The 19,520-nt window shown below is 49.6% G+C and overlaps 1 protein-coding gene across 3 annotated transcripts in view; it reads right to left on the reverse strand.

Moving 5' to 3' along the window:
- The window catches only part of HYDIN (HYDIN axonemal central pair apparatus protein), a 108,655-nt gene that overhangs the window by 46,308 nt on the left and 42,827 nt on the right, over positions 1 to 19,520 (reverse strand). For all 3 annotated transcript variants that reach the window (XM_090149737.1, XM_031615478.2, XM_090149736.1), the window contains exons 13-21: positions 17,082 to 17,149; positions 14,870 to 15,105; positions 13,420 to 13,520; positions 12,056 to 12,191; positions 10,721 to 10,885; positions 7,900 to 8,052; positions 4,002 to 4,240; positions 2,191 to 2,428; positions 581 to 724 (exon numbers count right to left, since the gene is read on the reverse strand). In XM_090149737.1, coding sequence (XP_090005863.1) covers positions 581 to 724; positions 2,191 to 2,428; positions 4,002 to 4,240; positions 7,900 to 8,052; positions 10,721 to 10,885; positions 12,056 to 12,191; positions 13,420 to 13,520; positions 14,870 to 15,105; positions 17,082 to 17,149 — 1,480 coding nt within the window. The remainder of the gene's footprint in view (positions 1 to 580; positions 725 to 2,190; positions 2,429 to 4,001; positions 4,241 to 7,899; positions 8,053 to 10,720; positions 10,886 to 12,055; positions 12,192 to 13,419; positions 13,521 to 14,869; positions 15,106 to 17,081; positions 17,150 to 19,520) is intronic.

A 19,520-nucleotide genomic window follows, 5' to 3' on the forward strand; every position in this document is an offset into this window, starting at 1 on the left:
AGAGAGACCTGGAAACACTGACAATAAATAATGAACTATTTTCTCTTTTTCAGACACCTTGTGGGAGAGGGAAAGATGATGCAGGAGGCAGGAGTTAGGAGACCAAAGGGCACCTGCTTTGCGTTGCTGTTATCGTCAGCGCAACTGAAGGACGTCTGCGGCTTCTTTGAAGGAGGTGATGGGGAAATGCAAAGAGCCAACATTTCTACCAGCAGCAGGGAGAGTGGCAGAGAGACAAGAGACCATGACAGCTTTTCCTCATCAATCTGAGCTGCTGACAGCACTCTCGGTTTTCTCAGCCTCCCTATAGGACCGGTGTTCAGACTTCAGTGTGCCACAGGGGATCCTCAGAACTCCTCTACACTGAGTACAGAAACCAATGCCTCTCTAGAAGTGGCCCCAGTCTGCTTCTGACAGGGAGCTGTAATCCCAGCATTACGTGGGTGAGGAAGCAAGGAATGGTCCTGTTCAAATCAGTAACCAAAGCTCCATGGACTCGGAGAAGACTTAACTTTGCATCCCGAAGGCTTTAGGCCAGCAGCCCCACAACTGAGCACGAGGACACAACCCAGCCACTTACCTTCTCCACACGGAAAGTGATTTCCCTGGAGGAGAGCTGCAGGACAGGGGCAATGAACTCGCACGTGATGTCCACCTGCATGATCTGGGTCTTCCCTGCCTTGCTGCCTATGATGGCATGGCACAGCAGCCGCTCCGTCACCACCTGCAATGCCACAGTCTCCCATGTGCCCCATTGCTGAGCATAACCTTTTCAGAAAGCAGTAGGACATCACTACAAAAATAACTGCATTAAGGGAAAAGAGGGTCCAAAGCCAACAAGCCTTCCCTTGGAAGCTTAGAGGAAAGGATACAAAGGAGAAGCCCATGTAACAGGGCATCTCAGGTGGCAGCCGTCTGCCCAAGCTAAGTGTTCTTACACTCCAAATTCTCCTGGTTCCCCTTGTGGAATCACTTCTCCACATCCCCCTTTTGCCCCACTGCAACCCCACACAAGCAAGGCAAGAGCCTTCCCAGAGGCTTGGAGGTGGCCCCAGGAGCCCAAACTGAGCTCACAGATCCATATTCAGCTTTCATTGAATCATAGAATGGCCCTGGGCTGAAAAGAATCATAATCATCATCTAGTTTCAACCCCCATGCTATGTGCAGGGCTGCCAACAACTAGACAAGCACACAACACCCTCTCCAGTGCCCTGGTCTTTCTATTTCCTCCCTGGTTCCCTTTCCCTCTCTCCAGCAATCTCCTAGAGTTCAGAACTGCAAAGTGAAATGCGTGGAGAGTCCCACCACATGAGTTGCCACATCTTCCTCCACTACCACCCTCAAACACCTTTCAAAACTGGGGGCATGGTGCAGATTCATTCCTGCTCACTGGCTGCTTCCCTGCACAATTCCCTTCCAACCCGAGCCATTCTGCAGTCCTCTGAATTGGGCTTCCCCGGGCAAAAGGGGCCCATGCAGCGACCCCATTAACACCTCAAGCTGCAGCTCACGGGTGCACAGCCCTACTGGCAGACCAACTGCCTTTGGGACAGCAGGGCTGGTGTGGAAATATTGACACAAGCCCCAGCTGTCAATGGTAACGATCCCTGGGAGCAGTTCCCCACGTGGAGAACGTCCTCCTGTGATCACCAGGGCTGACACACGCTGTGTTCATTTTTCTCCTCTGTAGCTTGGTGTCAGACAAGCCCTCTGCCTGTGTTTGTGCACGGAGGAAAAATGCTGCTGCTCCCAGACGCTGCCCCCTCCCGCAGGTGTTGTGGATGCTTCCCCCAGATATATCACCTTGTCTTTCTTGTGTGTTGTTGTTTAATTATTATTTACTTACTTCCTAATCTCTCTGAGCTTAATTCTTTTCTCTGCCCTTCCCTTCCGCCTCAGCATGGGATGCTTTATCGCCTTATCACCTTGTCACCTGCTGTTTGCCCCCTAAAGTAGCCCATATTTTGATATCAGCAAGATGGCTTTATGGTAGCCATAGAAACAAGAAAAGCCTTAGCAACTGATGGTGGCCAGCAAGGAAAGCAACTGGTGCTGCCATGGTAACTTGTGGCATTTAAACACTTTCTGAAGGCAAATGCTCATTTTCTCCATTAAGAGCCAAGGGGCACTGAGGTCGACCCCATGGATGTAACCCGATGGGAAGGGCTCAGCCCCAAACCCAACCTTACCCTTGGAGTGCTGGAGAAGCCTTCCAGTGTCATCTCCATCGTCCTGCCCGGCATCAGCTCCAACCTCAGCGGCCAAAGCCTGAACACGGGGCCCTGGGGGGGGCTGTCCTTGGTGTCACCCACAGCTGGGAGGCGACTGCGCTGGTGGAGCGGGGTGAAGCCTTCTATGGTCCAGTAGAGCAGGTGGGTGCGCCTTCCCCTGTTCGTTATCTTGAAGTGATAAGAGCAGGAACTCAGGCTGGAAGAGAAGCAGAGAAGATGGAAAGTGTCAGGGAAGCTGGGATTTCCCAACAGTCACCCAGCTTCAGCACTCTGCTGGCTACAGCAGAAGCCAGACCACGGCTGTCCCAAGTTTATCAGCGTGCAACATTTGGTCTGTGTGAGAGGAACAGCTTTCATGAATCATTAAGGAAAAGACCACTGAGCTCATCTAGTTCAAACACTGACCCATCACCACCATGCCCACTAACTTCAGGGCTCCACACTCACTGTATTTTTCCAAGGTGCTTCCCCCAGCATCTCTTGCTGCCCCCAACAGATCACCATCCTTTGCCCTGGTGCTGTGTTTTGGGATGATAAATAGGACATTGGTACATGGGATCAATGGAAGTTCTCCTGATATGAGCACAGCAGTGAGAGCCAGTCTGTCTGCAGAGGAGACCAGCAGGGGGTAACTAACCAGAGCGAGACATAAACCTAAATGAGCATTTAATGGAAATTGATTCTTTCATGTAAAGAAACACTAACTGCAGGCAAGGCTGGAGTAACTATTTTACCCATTATAAATCTCAGCTTGGCCAGGGAATGAATGAGTTCCAGGAAAAGTTCAAAACCAGCACAAAACACACGTCCACCCTAAGGAGCTAAATACAAACACAGAAGGCAATGAGTCTTTGAAACAGACTGCAGAAGTGTTTGCTGTGTAAGAACTCAGCATGAGACGTCTCATGGAGAACTCAAAGCACTCGTGCCAGATGCAGGACCACAGCCCTGAGAAGCTCAGCTGGTGCCTGGGCTCTTTGTAAGGACCTGCCTTCCTCCCCTGCTCGTAAGACACAGAAGCCCCTCTTCGAGATGAGCCCTTTCAATTAACAATTAATTTATCCTGCCCAATATCAGCAGGCTTTTCCTCCTCTCGCTTTCAGGGCTGGTCATAGAAAGTGTCCCCCATGCCCACGGGACATACCTGTCCCCAGCCACCATCCCATGCCTTGTGATTCCACAGCTGTGATGGCAAAGATGGCAGAAAAAATAATAACAAATACAAAAATACAGGCAGGAGAAACAAGGGAAAACTATACCTAATAACCAGAAGCTCAGCAGGGAAAGACAAGTGAGCTGATCAAGGGCAAAGAAATTCTACTGCTCCTCCAGCACTGCCGGGCAGAGGAGAAATAAAACAGCATCATTAATTTCGTCAAGGAGTTGCTAACAAGCTACCACCAGGTTTTACGCTGTTGTGAACCAATACTCCACACTGAGTGAAAAAGCAAGCAACATTATTGCAAAGGGAAATATGTTTATATTGGTAATGTAGTGTTTTTCAGCCAGAGGCTTCCGGGACCTGCTGTTTTGCTCCAGATCTCTATTTGACAAAGTGAGGAAATGAACACATTATAACTAAGGGCGATTCAGCGACAAGTTAGCAACTGGTTTCCATTGCGGTCGCTTTTGAGGGCGAGCGCTTTATGCCTTTCAAACGGCTATGAGGCATTTCTAAAGGAATTCCTATCAATGAAGCACTGCTGGGACCTCAAGAGGAAGGATTGACCTGAAGGACCGCAATGCATCCCAAACTCTTGAGCCCCTACCTGAAGTGTGGCCCCAGGTTGAGCTCTGGTGCAAAGGGTTTATCGGTGACGATGGTGGTGCCGATGCCAACAGCCCGGACGGGGATCATGTAGGTGCTGCTGCTCTCTATGAAGATGTTCACATTGTCCTGGAATTTCTTGGTGTCGTCCAGGTTGGCTATGACAGCCACCGACACCTCAGTCTCAGGGGGGATGACGCCTTGATAGGGTTCAACCCTCCAGCATGAATCTTTGCTGTCCTGCAAGAGGAGCAGGATCAACTCAGGGTGGGAGCAACGGAGATTTGTGAGTGCAGGGGAAAGGAAGGCTGAAGGTATGAGGGTAAAAGACACAGTACATTTCACAAAATCTAAGCTATGCTGTCTGAAAAAAACAATTATGCAGGGGTTTATGCAACTTGTGTTTTACCTCCCTGGGAGAGGACCCCCCCTTCACCAACCCAATTTTGACCAATCCAAGGGATGCCAAACAACCTGACCCTGAATGCCTCCAGGGATGGGGCACCCACAGCTTCTCTGGGCAACATGTTCCACCCTCACGTGGACGACACCATGAATCCCCTTCCTGCCCCCACAGCCCTTGCCACTGCGCTGCCACCAGCCAAAGAACATGTCCAAACCAACCAGTGGGTGTGAGATCTTCACTGACATTAAGGTACAGCTTTTCCTCTGATTTGTGCTGACATAGGGTAGCTCACTTGAAAAGGAGACCCGATAGCTCTGCTCCAGAGGTGAATCTGCAAGTTTGCTACATGACAAAGCTCATTTATCAAAGCCTGGCAGCAAGTCGGGCAGTAAATTGTGCCCAAGAAACTATTGCTGAGGAATAGTGATAGGTTGTCTGGATGGAGACAGGCTCTGAATTCCCAGTGCAGACCCGCTGTACTCCTCAGGGTGATTTGCAGCATGCCTTCATCCCTGCATTAGAGCTTGGATGCGAGGGGCAGCACCCAGCAGGAGACCCACCAGGACCAACAGGTTGTGCTGGGCCACCTCCATGTGGGTTTGTAGGGCAGCTCCTGCCCACACCAACCAAATTTCCCCCATGGTGCAGAAATCCCTTGGAGCTCCAAGTCTCTAGGAGCTGGAAGTGGGTGGTCCCATACATTCCATTTATAGGAATCCGCAGTCTAAGCTCTGACTTCTGATAACATCCCTGCTTCTTGCTTTTCCCTAAGTGCTCTGGGAAATGATGCAATCACAGTAATGCACTGAATAGACAAAGATAGTGGCTATTTTTGTCCCTGTAGGAGTTTGCACTATTGGACATCAGAGTACCTGAGTGCTAAGCAAGGGTTGGGATCAATCATTTAATCAAGAAGCTTAGCACCGAGATCATTAGCTCCTCATCACAGGACAGACTTCCATTGAGAGTAAGAGCTGCCAAAATCTGTCTGTAATGAGCACCAGTGAGTGTGAGAGATGGATGGCAGCTCTCAAGAAACAACAGGGGAACCACCGCACTACTCACAGCCAGTTAATTAAGGGTTCTGGTCCTTCTAGCCTTGCACAAGCCCAAGGGGAAGCAGAACTCAATAGTCAGAACGCAGCTGTCCTCCTTCCCAAGCAGCATTTCTTTAAGACTAGTCAGCTGAGCAGGGACAGACTGATGCTCTACCTGGGATCTCTGCCAGGCAGAGTTGTGATGCTGCAGAACAGTTGCTGTTGACTGCAAAGATCTGATCAGGCAGTGGAACAGGGAAGTGGTGGAGCGCCCATCCCTGGAGGTGCCCGAGAACCATGGGGATGTGGCACTGAGGGTCATGGTTAGTGGGCATGGTTGGGGTGGGCTGGGCTTGGCTTGGAACTGGTGGTCCGAGTGGTCTTTTCCAACCTTATGACTGTGATTTTACATGGGTTCTGACCACTTGGAGATGTCTGATGTCCAGGGACTGAAGGGGCAACCGATTCCCATGGACAGCCAAGCAGCCAGAAATCCTCCAGCTTTGCACCAACTCTGCAAAGGGCAGCAAAGAGATGGCAGGTGGACTGCTTAGGTCCAGCTTCAGACCCAGCACACCACCAAGGGAATGTTCTACAATAAATTTAAAAAAAATAAAAATCAAAACTGATGTGTGGGACTTGCTGCCACTGACAACAGAGCCTGATTTGTCACACTTGATTCAGCTGCTTGCCTCCATCTGCTCCCCCTGGTCCCAGCTCACCCCACCAGCACTCAGCCTTGGGGCTCGCCAGGCAGGACACAGCCACAGTCTGGCTGCTGGCTGCCAAGCACAACATTTAATAACCAATCCTTTTCATCGTCCCCTGGGAAAAGCATGCAGCTGAGTCACTCTTGCTTGTAGGAGCGTAATTGCCTTGAAGACTTCTCCACTTCTTTAATTTTGTTGGCCAATGAGCGCAGCACAATACTCTGAGTTTAGTTTCCTTAGATGAATAGATGACAATTTCTTTGTTTACCAAAATACAGCAATTTTGAGAGGGCATGAATTCATGTAAGTTACTGATGCAATAAACACTCTTCCCTACAGCCAGGTTTCAGGCTCCTTTCCCAAAGTCTCCTCCAACCCTTTCCTGCCCCTTCTAAAAGCCACGTGCAACCCACACCCTGGGGAAAACACAGCTTTCTGCCATCCTCAGAACACTTTGGTGCAACCCACTGCCAGCACAAGGCTGCAAATTCCTAGCCATAGCTCACGTTTGTGCCTGATGTCACATTTCAAGGCACGGTCTGCTACATGGAAATGGTCCCTCCAGCTTTGGCAAGACCAAAATCCAAGCCCAGTGCCCAGCTAGCCTCCTGTGCAGCAAAAGAGAGAGATGAACTCCCACCCTCTTCAAAATTCCTTCTGCACAATGCCAAATGGTATGGAATATATATCCCTTTGGCCAGTTTAAGTCAACTGTCCCAATTCTGCTGCTTCTCAGCTCCTTGGGCCCTTCACTGTGAAAGGCCTTGGCTCTGTACAGCACACCTTAGCAGCACCCAGAAACATTAGTGCATTATCAACATTGTTCTTCCCCTAGACCCAAAACATGGCATCATACCAAACACTGAAGAAAACAATTCCATCCCAGCTGAAACTAGAAGACCAACAGAGTTCTCCACCTCAGTGCATGGCTTTGGAGATCTTTCTTTCAGTTCCAGCCTGGCTTGCCTCTCTCCTGGCTGACTCCAAAGCTGACCCCAAAGCAGGGATGTAGGTCATCTGCATCTCAGCTTGCTCTTTTCACCCATAAATCAAGAGGAAAGCATAACTCGACAGGAACAGTGATTTGCACAAAATGGGCACCACCAAGTGGGCAACGTGGCCATCTCCATTACAGCACTCACCTCTTCTATTCTGAATAAGACACTTGCTTTATGCTTTCCCTGTCACTGCCCCTTAATTTAATCTCATTCCGTTTATTAAGCTGCCAGTCCTGCAACATTGCTGTTGTGAAAATTTCAATCAATAGCTCATTCTTTTGAGTGGGGTCTGTGATCTACAAGCCTCACTGCTAGCAGCCACAGTTTCAAAATAAGCCATTCGATGGGAGGCAGGGGAAGGAGCTGTCCTGTGCAGTGAGCCAGCAGGAGATCGAAACAGCAGCCTTAGCATCTTGGAGAACACGAGGCTGGTGGATTTATCACCCAGTCTCATAAATTAGGGCACTGAGAGGCAGATACCTCTTGCAAGCTCCACAGGGTACAACTGCACAAGGAAGGAAGGAAGGAATTGCAATGGGATCGCAGCCACAGGTGCAATCTATAACAAAACAGCATGCAAAACCCTCCAAAAAAACATCATTTATAAACCAGAGCCAGCCACCTGAGGTCACAGAATATTTCATTTTCTCTTTGAGATGGTGACATGGAAATATTGTACGTAAGACCGAGTCTCAGGCTGCTATAGATCAGTCACAATAGGTCAGAAAACAGCCCTGCAATCACTTACCATCTCTGTCCAGAATGATGCAGGGATGACAGCCTGGTTGAAGAGGTGCAGAGTTTGGGAAACATCTTGCAGAACTGGGATACGGCCGAAATTCAGCTTACTTGGTTGCACGTAGACAACTGGGCCTTCTCCAGTGCTCACTAAATGGATTTCCTGCTCCAGGAAGCACGTAGAAAAGACCCCAGAAGAGAAAGAAAGGTTAAAAAGACGAGACAGTGCTCAGAATGCTCCTAGACTGAGGGAGTGTTATGACTGTTTGAAGCTTTCAGTGTTGTAACAACACAAAAGACCTGGAGCTAGTGGAGGATTAGGGATGATTCCCAACTGAAAGACAGAAGAGACCTTTACTGGGGTGAAGAAACGCAGCTTTTCTCACTTTGTTCACACTTGCCTTTGAATTGTATTTATGTTTACTCCTGACACTATAGGAATAGCAGTCATTAATTATTAATTACATCATTCAGCATTTTCTCCTTTGCCAGTCTGTGACCTGGCAGTTTCGTTCTTGCAGAACTGGTACAGGCTACAGGAAGAGGAATGCAGATCCATTTACCAGTCTGCCTTCTCACATCATTAGAACAATGAGAATTTACTCAGTCTTGCTGACTTTTACCCATCCCAAAGACCCCAACAAGACTTGGATGCACAAAACTCCCACGCTGACAAGATGCTGTGTGATTCACCAGAAGGCACAGAGCGGGATTCAGCCACAAAAAAAAAAAAAAAGAAAGAAAAAGAAAAACATAATGTAAAACCTTTAATGATGTCTGACAGAGGGAAATGGCATTGACAGCTGTCAGAACCACTCCTCCACCTCAGCCAGCACTCTCCTCTTGATAGGACGCGACTGTGCGCAATAAGAACTAGAAATCATGCACGGAGGCTGTACCTCAAAACCAGGAGCTGGTTGAGGAAGGAGGAGCTAGAAACCTGTTTGGCATCAATTAGAGCGTGTGCTATCATGTCTCCTCACCAACAGAAAGCTCGTATTAAAAGAACCCTTCATCCATAGACTTCTTGGAAGAGGCAAGAAAACCCCAGTTCAGTAGAGCTGGAAGCACGGTTAAACAGGCAGAGGGAGCTGTCCGAGGTTCCACCGAAGGCTATAAAGGCACGATACCAACACCAGGAGGCATGACTCAAGATGACAACAGCAAGTTCCTATTTGGCTTTGTGGGAACACACTGTGGTTGCTCTACTGAGGTCAGATTTGTATCGCATGTTCCACTGGGCTAAGATATGCCATCAGTGCAGCATTTATGCAGAGAAAGGGAACCTGGTATCTCCAAGATCCCTTCCAGCCCGAGTCACAGCATGGAACAGTGAATCAACACTCACACTACAGAGCAGTCCTACAGAAAATGCAGGAACCTAGCCTGATGGCAAGAAACTCACTTCTTATTCAACAACTAGAGCGTAAATGCTGCTCAATATTGACTAGTTTAATGGGCACACATGAGTTCAGTCTTGTGCCAACCATTGCTTTAGGGTCAGCGAGAGTTCTCCAGTTGAAATTCTCACCGTTTGGGCAAAAGAACAACAAATTCATTTCCAAGCAAGAAATGAATTAAAAATTAAGGTAAGGGCTGAAACAAATTGTTAACCCAACGGTAAAAGCTCTGCAAGACCAGTGTAGTTAAAAAACAAAAGCTAACAGCAAAACCATGGGTTGTTCTAACAGGGAGAAACTCTCATCTTTTAGGGAAGCGTGCCTTCTATTTACAAGAAAACGTTCTGTCAAATGTCAGGTTTTGCTGCAAAATTTGCCTTCCTGCACTGCCTGGCCTTCCTGTTGACTGGTTTACACTGAGACCCACAAACGCCTGGGTTGAGACGTTCAGCAGCATCTAGGGGATTTAGCAGCATCACTTCCATTCATTTTAATGAGAGCTTAAATCCCTTGAACAGCTTTCAAAATGTCAACCTTCCTTTCTGTTACAGAAAGCTTAAGGTTCCCAGCAACCCTCTGACATCCTACTTCATGCTCAGAGGGATGACAAGACATTTTAGTGTAAGTGCTTCAAAGTTAATATCATTTTAAATTAAAGTTTAATTAGCTAAATTCATTCTAGATCTCAGCTAGATGAAGTCAGGACACTACATGAGACTTTTTTGCCTATATTTTGTTATTGCTCTCGTGTATGTGTGGCTACGAGCAACAAATTTTAGGAGGTTTTAGTCCAGGAATAGTTTGCCTCATCCATTCCCAAGCTTGGTAGAAAAACACCTCTCTCTGCTCTAGATGTGAGGAGTGCAGATGCCATGAGCAATACCATCAACCCTTCATTCCATGCTCACATCAGTTCTATGTGGCAAGCCTGCCCATAGCTGGGTTTGGAGCAATGACTTCCATAGTGGAAAGGTGGTGAAGGGTCATTGGAAGCAGCTGGAGTAGGGTCATCAGAAACACTCGGGAGTGGGTCAGTGCCATCCCTTTGCTTGGGAAACTCTGGCTGTATCATTCCCGTGCTCCTTTGGCTGAGCTATAGCAGAAAGCATACAAGCACATCCAGCTCACTTTTCCTTCATTGCTTCCTGTAAATGCACCATCTCTGGGGACACAGCCTGGTGCAATGCGGAGCTCCTGTCACCTCCTTCGCTCCCAGGACAAACAAACACTTCCAGGCATATGGCAGCATCTGGTCCATGCCCACACTCCCGTGCTGATTTCAGCACCGCACGCAGCCAACGAGCACCAAGAGAAGCAAAGATTTAGCTTCCTGCCACCCCAGCCATCGTCACTCATTCACCCACGGAAATCCTCAGGTGGGATATTCCCCCACCAAACTGAGCCATGCAAAGGGGCACCTCTGGGACTCACCAGCGGGGATTCCTCTCTTCCAAACACCGCGACCGAAGCCACCGTCAGCTGCTTGCCGGTCACCTGGGCCCGCAGTGTCACCAGCACCTGCACCGAGCTGCGGGGCTGGATGATCCCACAGGGCGCGGGGCTGGAGTACTGCACAGCAGCACACTCTGGGTGCTCCTAGATGGGACAAACAGCTTCTAACCATTTTGGAGGGATATTTCATAGTACCACAGAATCATAGAATGGCCTGGGTTGCAAAGGACCACAATGATCATTGAGTTCCAACCCCCTGCTATGTGCAGGTCGCCAACCAGCAGCCCAGGCTGCCCAGAGCCACATCCAGCCTGGCCTTGAATGCCTGCAGGGATGGGGCATCCACAGCCTCCTTGGGCAACCTGTTCCAGTGCCTCACCACCCTCTGTGTGAAAAACTTCCTCCTAATATCCAACCTAAACCTCCCATCTCAGTTTAAAACCATTCCCCTTGTCCTATCACTATCCACCCTCACAAACAGCCATTCCCCTTCCTGTTTATACGCTCCCTTCAACTACTGGAAGGTCACACTGAGGTTGCCCCGCAGCCTTCTCCTCTCCAAGCTAAACAATCCCAGTTCCCTCAACCCTTCCTCGTAGCAGAGCTGCTCCAGCCCTCCGACATCTCAGTGCCCTCCTGTGGACCCGCTCCAAGAGCTCCACATCCTTCCTGTGCTGGGGGCCCCAGGCCTGAACGTATCACTGCAGATGGGGCCTCACAAGCGCCGAGTAGAGGGGGACAATCACCTCCGTCTCCCTGCTGGCCACCCCTTTTTTAATGCAGCCTGGAACACAGTTGACCTACCGGGCTGCAAGCGCACACTGCTGGCTCATGTCCAGCTTCTCGTCCACCAGGACCCCCAAGTCCTTCTCCGCAGGGCTGCTCTCAAGGGGTTCTTCTCCCACTTTGTATAAATATCTGGGATTGCCCCAACCCAATTGCAGAACCCTGCACTTGGCCTTGTTGAACCTCATTAGGTTCACATGGGCCCACTTCTCCATCCTGTCTAAGTCCCTCTGGATGGCTTCCCTTCCCTCCAGTGTATCGACTGTACTGCTCAGCTTGGTGTCATCCGCAAACTTGCTGAAGGTGCACTCAATGCCATCGTCTATGTCATTGATGAAGATGTTGAAGAGCACTGGTCCCAAGACTGACCCCTGAGGGACACTTCTTGTGACCAGCCTCTACCCTGACATGCTTGAGTCAATGAGCCAAGGATCTTAAAGAGCCCCCACAGGAGAAAGCAGAAAGGAACAAAGCAAGAGATCTGGAGCCCCTTGGGAAGGTTTGGGGAGAGGAAGAGCAGAGGCAGACCTGTGGCAGGAGCCCGTAGCAACCAGGAACATCGCCGTCGTTCACCAGGGTCAGCGCCCGCTGGTAGGGATGCTGGAGGAAGCAGCGCCCAAAGGGCACCACGGGGCTGAGCACCCGCAGTGGGGGAACCACGCATCTAGGATAGAGATGGTCAGAGGGGAGTTAGGGACACTGAGGGAGAGCAGAACTGGTTTATTTGCTGAGTTCTTGGAGGGACCTTCCGCTCAGGAGACTCACAAGGATGCATGGCACATAACACCCGCACACTTTGGTAAAAAAAAAACAACACAACAACTCCCTCTCCTTCCATGGTCTCCTTCCATGGTCTCCCTTGCCCCCAGATTTGGCCATTTGTCACAGCCACCGAGGGCAGGAGCCATCATCCTGCTTTGGATCCTTTCCTAGCTTCTGTGGTCACCTTGCTCTTACACTCCATGGGCTTGTAACTACCCATTCCCTTCCCATTTGCACTCATTTTACAGGAGAGGGGAAAGGTCAGTGAGAGATAAAGGCGTGGAGGGAGCATTTCTGACCCATAGCCTCAAAAATACCACAGAGCCACTTGGCTATTTCTATGGGCATCATCCTAAAATGCCAATGTCTTATCAATGGCTTACCATCATTATAGTTGCTGAGTACACTCAATTAATGAGATATACAGGGTTAGCTACATTCCTGTTGTAATTCAGCCAACCTTTAGCACAGTGCACCAGGACTGAATTTGGCTGAGACAAGGATAACTTTGGGCTCTCAACACAGAACCACAGAACGGTTTGAATTAGAAAGGATCCTTAAAGGCCATCTGGTCCAACTCCCCTGCAATGGACAGGGACATCCACAGCTCCATCAGGTGCTCAGAGCCTGGTCAGAAGAACAGGAGAGCAGAGAAATCTGAGCTCTCCCTTCACATCGGGGACTACTTTCCCCCTCCTCTCCCATCTTGCCCTTATCTTTTGCTCATCAATTTTGCCATGAGCCCTTCCCCACTTCATTATGCCTTCATGACCTGGAGCAGACACCAGCTGGCAGCAGGTCCCAAGTGATGCCTACTGGTCACCACTCAGCACAAGCCCACCCTTCCCTTGCAGGAACATGACTCTTTGAAAATACTCCTCAACAGACCAAGCCAATCATGACTATAATTACTGTTCCCTTTAGAGAAACACTCAGGGCAGTGTCCATTGAGCACAGGTGCTTTTCCATACAAAATGCTTTGAAAGCCCTGCTGTTCTCACAGCTGATTTAGCTCCAGCTGGGCAGAACAAGCTCATTAACTTTTGCTTCTTGTTTGGAGCTCAACCCAACAGCACACTGCTGGTGGAAGCCCCAGGACAGAAGATGAGCTGCAAGGGAAGTCCCAGTACCTGGCTGTAAGGAGAAGTGCCAGCACCTCCTTGCCAACACCGTCCACATCCACCACCAGTGCCATCTCGTACTGTTTCACTGTGTTGGAGCACAGGGTGACCTGGCAGAAGGGAATAACATAGAATCATATAATGGCTTGGGTTGGAAAGGACCCCAGGGACCATCAAGTTCCAGCCCCCCTGCCACAGGCAGGGCCACCAACCTCCAGATTGGGTACTAGACCAGGCTGCCCAGGGCCCCATCCAACCTGGTCTTGAACACCTCCAGGGACAGAACATCCACATCAACACTTCATCACTCCCTAAGGCCTGTGTGTGAGACAAGCTGTACCACCTGGGATTGATGGGTGGGACAGAATCTTGCTGATGGATGCTCCACCAGCCTCGGATGTCAAGACTCATACAGAGCTATGGGCATTCCCAATCTAGAAATGTCCCATTGGGGACCAAATGGGCAAGGGACCAGAATCTGAGGACAACAAAGGTCCAGTCCCAAGGAATTCTCTTTAAGGTGACCCACGTTCTAGCAACCCACAGGTCGAGAGAGACGGTCAGAAATAACACACAGGACAACTAATCCCAGACAGGCTCTGGGAGTGAGACATGCCATTGGGCACAGGGTCCTCCATCCCACAGTAAGTAAAGGGAGGATTTGGGCCTAATTTTATGCTGGTCCACGTAAAGAAGACAAACACAAATCTGCTGATGATGGCCAAGTTGTTAAATACACCTTGCAGCTATCGAGGCTTGTGCAAACCAAGTTAAAGCACAAATAGACTAACTACGGTACAACACTGTACAAAAATCAGAGCCTTAATTTTAAACCTTATCTACAGTAGAAAAAAATCCAGGGGAAATCTGCTGGCTGGAACAGATGGAGTGCAGTTTTACAAGGGCAAAGTATGGACCAGCAGGTGCTGCACAGCCTGTGGCTTGCACAGCTCTTCCTGTCCCCATTAGAGATCACGGCAGTCCGTGCAGCTCCTGCTTGGCAGGGAATTAGAAACAAAGCTAAGAAGAGCAGCAAACTTTCATGCAATGACATCTCTCTAACAGCCATCTTTTGCCCACCGTAAATCAAAGAAGTGGTTCAAAGGAGCTCTCAAGAGGGAGCTGTTGAAGCAAGTCCTGAGGGGGGCTACGGAGATGCTCAGAGGCTGGAGGACTTCTCCAATGTAGAAAGGCTAAGGGAGTTGGGCTTGTTGAGTTCGGAGAAGGCTTTGAGGAAGACCTCACTGTGGCCTTCTAGGCAGCTCATTTTGCTGTCGGTGCCCCATTCCTGCAGGTTTCCCAAGGCCACTGATAGAGCTTTGGGCAGCCTGAGCTGGTGGGGCCACCCAGCCCATGAACTGAATGGGCTTTGAGGTCCCTTCCAACCACAGCCATCTTATGATTCTAACAATAGCAGTGCTAAACCCTCTCATGATCAGCTCAGTAGCATGCTCCACACCTGCACGTCCTGTGTCCCCTGGGCACGAATGGTCCCTCTGCAGGGCATCACGGTGAATTCGGTGGGTTTGGGGTGAGCTGGAAGCCCCATCCTCCAGGAGAGAAGAGTGTTGTCCAACACCTGGGCAGAGCTGCTCACACTGGGGGCTCCGGAGCCGTCCCCAGGAACGCGGAGGCTGAACGTCATGGGCACCAAGGAGGTGTTACTGAGGCGGCACGACAAGGTGTGGGGAAAACCTATGAAAGTATGAATTTATGCCCAATTACATCTCGATTCCTGCTGGGAATATCATGTTAGAAAAGCCTGGGCTTGGAATCAGGCTGCCCATCACTACAGGCTTCTCCTTCTCTGACTGCAAGGAGCTCTGCCCCTATCCTTAAACAGTGCCCATTGCTTCTCATTTACGTGCATGCATTCACACAGACCGAGTTATTTATTCTCCAAATTCAAGCAATGAAATTCCACATCTCAGGCCGAATGTTATCTTAAACCCATGCAAACATCCCACCACCTCCAACCCACCAAAACAGCATGCTGCCATCGAGGAGCATCCGCAGTAAGAATAAAGAAAGCGTATGTAAAGAAAAAGAAAGGATTAAATTGGGAACTACAGCACTGTGCAAAAGCAGCGTTCCAGCTACTCACTGCAAACTATGCCTTCCTCCACGTGGTTGTGCCCGTGCTGTCACACTGCTGTCTATTGCAGCACCTGCATTTATAATGTGCTCAGTGCATACACTGTGCTCTGCAGTCTCAAGGACAGAAGCAAGGTTCCTGTAGCTAATCACTGCAAATGCAACACTCCTGCGGTGTTTCCCTTCTATCAGCAGCTGAGGTTGGTGGCAGCTGGCATAGCAGCTAGGCATGCTAGCTCAGCTGCATCACTGGACCTTTCATTTCTACCACTGAAACCATCACAACTGGATTATCTATATGGACTAAGATCAGCCCCCAGAGAGCAGGTTCAGCACCTGCCAGCAGCAACTTTGGGCTGGAAAGGTAGCACAAGTCTTACAGGACACCTGCGTGCTGGAGCAGGAGGTCCTATGAAAGCACCTCCTATTTTGAGGCAAGCAGACTGAGCACATGACAACCCTCAGCCTGCTTTCAAGCCTGATGCTTAAAACTGAGCAGAAAATATGTTTTGCCTCAGCTAACAAATGGGGACATGGCATCTATGCAGGCTTTGATTGCTACCTGTGAAGGTTTACATCAGCAGCTTAGTGCTGCCTGTCCACGATGGAGCACTGAGCCCAGGCAGGGAAGGAAGACCAACTGCAGGGAGAGCAGAGTGCATTCCTATCAGCAGCGCCCACCTCCAGAACAAGGAGAGGTGCAAAAGGGACAAAAGCAGCCTGCCCAGGACTGAAAGCTGCCAGACGCAGTGCAGTCAGAAGCAGCAAGAAATAGAAATGCCAACCTTCTTCAGTTGGAAACACCGCATTAATAAACTCAGATTACATAGGATGAACCCTGTATTACATAACCATATTTCTGCTGGGTGCGTTTCTTGTTTCATTTGCTCCAAAGGAAATAAAGTGAGAGATGGTGATGTAGGGATAGGAGAAAGCAGCTCAGAAAATGTGATGAGTTTTCTTAAAAAGTCTATGGAAAAAAAAAAACCAAAAAACCAAACAGAGGCATCCTGGGCACAGAATGATAATGGCCCTTCAATCAATCCACAATTGATTTCACATTTAAACTTTAGATCCTCTCCACAAAAAGCCTTCTGTGCAGTTGAGCTGAGGAGTCAGAATCTGCATTTCAATGGGAGCTGTGGATGCTCCCATTGCATCCACAGGAGGCAGGGGCTGTGCCAGCAGAGGGGCAGGAGCCCCATCTCTGGGAATGCTGGGTGACGTGGGTCCTCAAGGACAGCAGGATGTCCTCACAGCACACTGATTTCTCCCACGAAAGTGACAGGGAAGAGCTGGCACAAGGTCCCAGCTCCCATCTCCTGGGCAATCCCAGCACACAGACTTTCGTGTTCATTGTCCTCCTGAAGAGTGGCAGCTCTGGGTTAAAACACAACACCGCATCCATGCTTCCTCTCAGGAACATTTCCCAATGACCACGTGTGTGACACTAACAGCCTGATGCAGGCTGTTAAAACCAGTCCTTGGTTTTAACACCCCAAGGGAGGAACGTGACGGATGCTCTTGTGTTAGCTTGCAACACGCAGGTTGGCAAACCAAACCCAGGGTGCACTCACCAAAGGGGACGTCGCCAAAGTGGAGGGAAGGTACGTCAAAGTGGAAGGTCGGTCCGATGACACAGCCTCTGTGGGGACAAAGAACAGGCAGAGGGCATTGGTTGGTTAAAGACAAGGGTGAGGGGTTTTGTTCTCATCATCCCTGTGTTCAGTATGGCATCTGTGGTGGGTGCCCTGTCCCTGCAGACACCCAAGGTCAGGCTGGATGGGGTTCTGAGCACCTGGTGGAGCTGTGGGTGTCCCTGTTTGTTGCAGGGAATGGGAGCAGATGGCCTTTAAAGGTCCCTTCCAACCCAAACCATTCTATGATTCCATGATCTGGGTGGACCAGGAGGCAGCCAAAGAAGAGCCATCACCTGGCCTAGTAAGGACCCTGAATAAGTGATGGCTCTGTGCCTCCATTTCTCCCATCCGTACCACGAGAGCTCAGAGGCATCCACACAAACGAAGTGGAATCACTATTTGAACCCGACTTGCCACCTAGCAAGTAGTAGCAAGTCCCCTACTTCTCGCTGGAACTGGCGTTTCCATGGACTAGATAAACATCCTTTCCTCAAAGGACTGTGATCACACGATACAGGATTTTGAGGCATGAATGCAGGGAAGCCCCAAACACCCATTGCTCACCACCAGAAGAGCAAACATTCTTTACACTGGATGGCTGAATTGTGGAGAGAAGCATCTGCTCGTCACCAGGGCACCAGCAGACACATCCACAAGCACTGTGTGTCTTACACCACCAAGCGTGGTTGTCCTGAGCCCAGCTCACTCCAAGCATCACCCACTGAAATCACCATCTGGAGCTGCACCACATCCATTCATTTATGTCATGGCTGGAGCCAATCAATACCTGCTGTCTTTTAATTATGTCGCAGAGAAAGGTGCCTTCTAGTTTTATCCACAGGACTGCCATCGTGCCTCTGTTGTACATGAACCCAACAGGAGGGACCTGCCTCCATCTCTGGTCCCCCAGTCTCTCCAACCCTTTCTAAATACCAAAGAAACAAGTGTTCAGGCTGGCATCCAAATAAGAATCTCCTGTGGCTTGGGCATCTTCTGATCAGGTAATCAAAAAGAATGGGCTTTCAGGCATTTCAACCCAAGGAACTGAGTTAGATCCTGAGAATAATCCAGGTCCAAATCCCTCCTGCTTCTGAAGATCCCTCCCCAAGGACCTCACATAATCAGCCCTGACCTCTCAAGCCAGCCCAGCTTACTTGCAACAGACATGCTTCCCATCATCACAGCCCATGCCAGGAGACGATGGAAAACTACCTCCAAGCCAGGCACAGCTGGGGATGATGCTGGGAGCTGCCAGGGACGAGCCTTGCCAGGCTTCCATTCCTGCTGAGTGAGCTGTGCCTGTGCTCAAGCTAAACCTGAGCAGCTGCCCAGAAGGCTCAGGCAAGCAGCCAAACTCGAGCAACTTGGGCAACAGCTGATAACAGTACAGCTTGCAGGAAATAGAGGGAGGCAGTGGTTTTGGCCACATTTTGTCTTACAGTAGCATTATTTAATGCACATGCATAGGAAGAGCGGGGTCACTGCAGAGCAAGAGAGATAACATCAAGTAAGAGAGAAACCACGTGAGCTTTCATCCTCGTTCCTTCCTTAGCAGCCCCGTGTCCTACTAGGCAGATCTCCTCCAAGAACTGAGAATTCTCTCCATGGAGGACTAAATCCAGGCCACAAACCCCCCTGAAGGAGAGGTGCACCTCGAGGTGGCATCTCAAAGGAGTTGTGGGGCTGGAGGGTGAAAGATAAGGGCTGGAGAGGGAACTTTGAAAGAAAGAGAATCAAGGAGGCAAGTGCCATCTCCAAGGAGTAGATTGCACTGGGAATTATACTGCAGATGGGGACCTAATGTCAGATGGGCTGCAAAGGAGCCATCATCCAGGAATCAGGAGTTCGAGGATTGGGAAGAAAGAAAAACAGGAAGAACAGCCCTGTTTGATTGAGAAACAAGGTCTGCACCCAGCTGAGGGAGGGACCACAAAGAGCTGACACTGGGAGTGAAGTTCTAGGAGCCAGCAGAGAAACCAAACCATTTCATTTGGTTGGGGAAAACCAGAAGGCAATGAAACCCATGAATAACCATCTTCTTGAGGAACATGGCCATGGCAGGGCAAAGGCAGTGGGCGCAAGACAATAAAATTGTATTCTACCTGTGATAAGCACATCTTTCCAAGCAAAAGCTGCCCTTGCTCAAGGAGAAAGCTGCTTATGCAATAACATCCCATGACCAACTTTGGGGGGAGGGACAGAGGAGAATAAATTATTTGGTTGTGAAATGTTCCCTCTTGATTTCCAAAAAAAGCAGCACTTTCCCTCCAAACACAAAGCCAATGTAATTGTTTCCCTACTGGAGGTCAACAGACCTACTTACCACTCTTGCAAAGTAATAACCTTGCTCTTTTTTTTTTTTTTTAATCAATTTTC

This window comes from Phasianus colchicus, chromosome 13 (genome assembly GCF_987193195.1).
Source record: "Phasianus colchicus chromosome 13, bPhaCol1.hap1.1, whole genome shotgun sequence".
Taxonomy (NCBI): Eukaryota; Metazoa; Chordata; class Aves; order Galliformes; family Phasianidae; genus Phasianus; species Phasianus colchicus.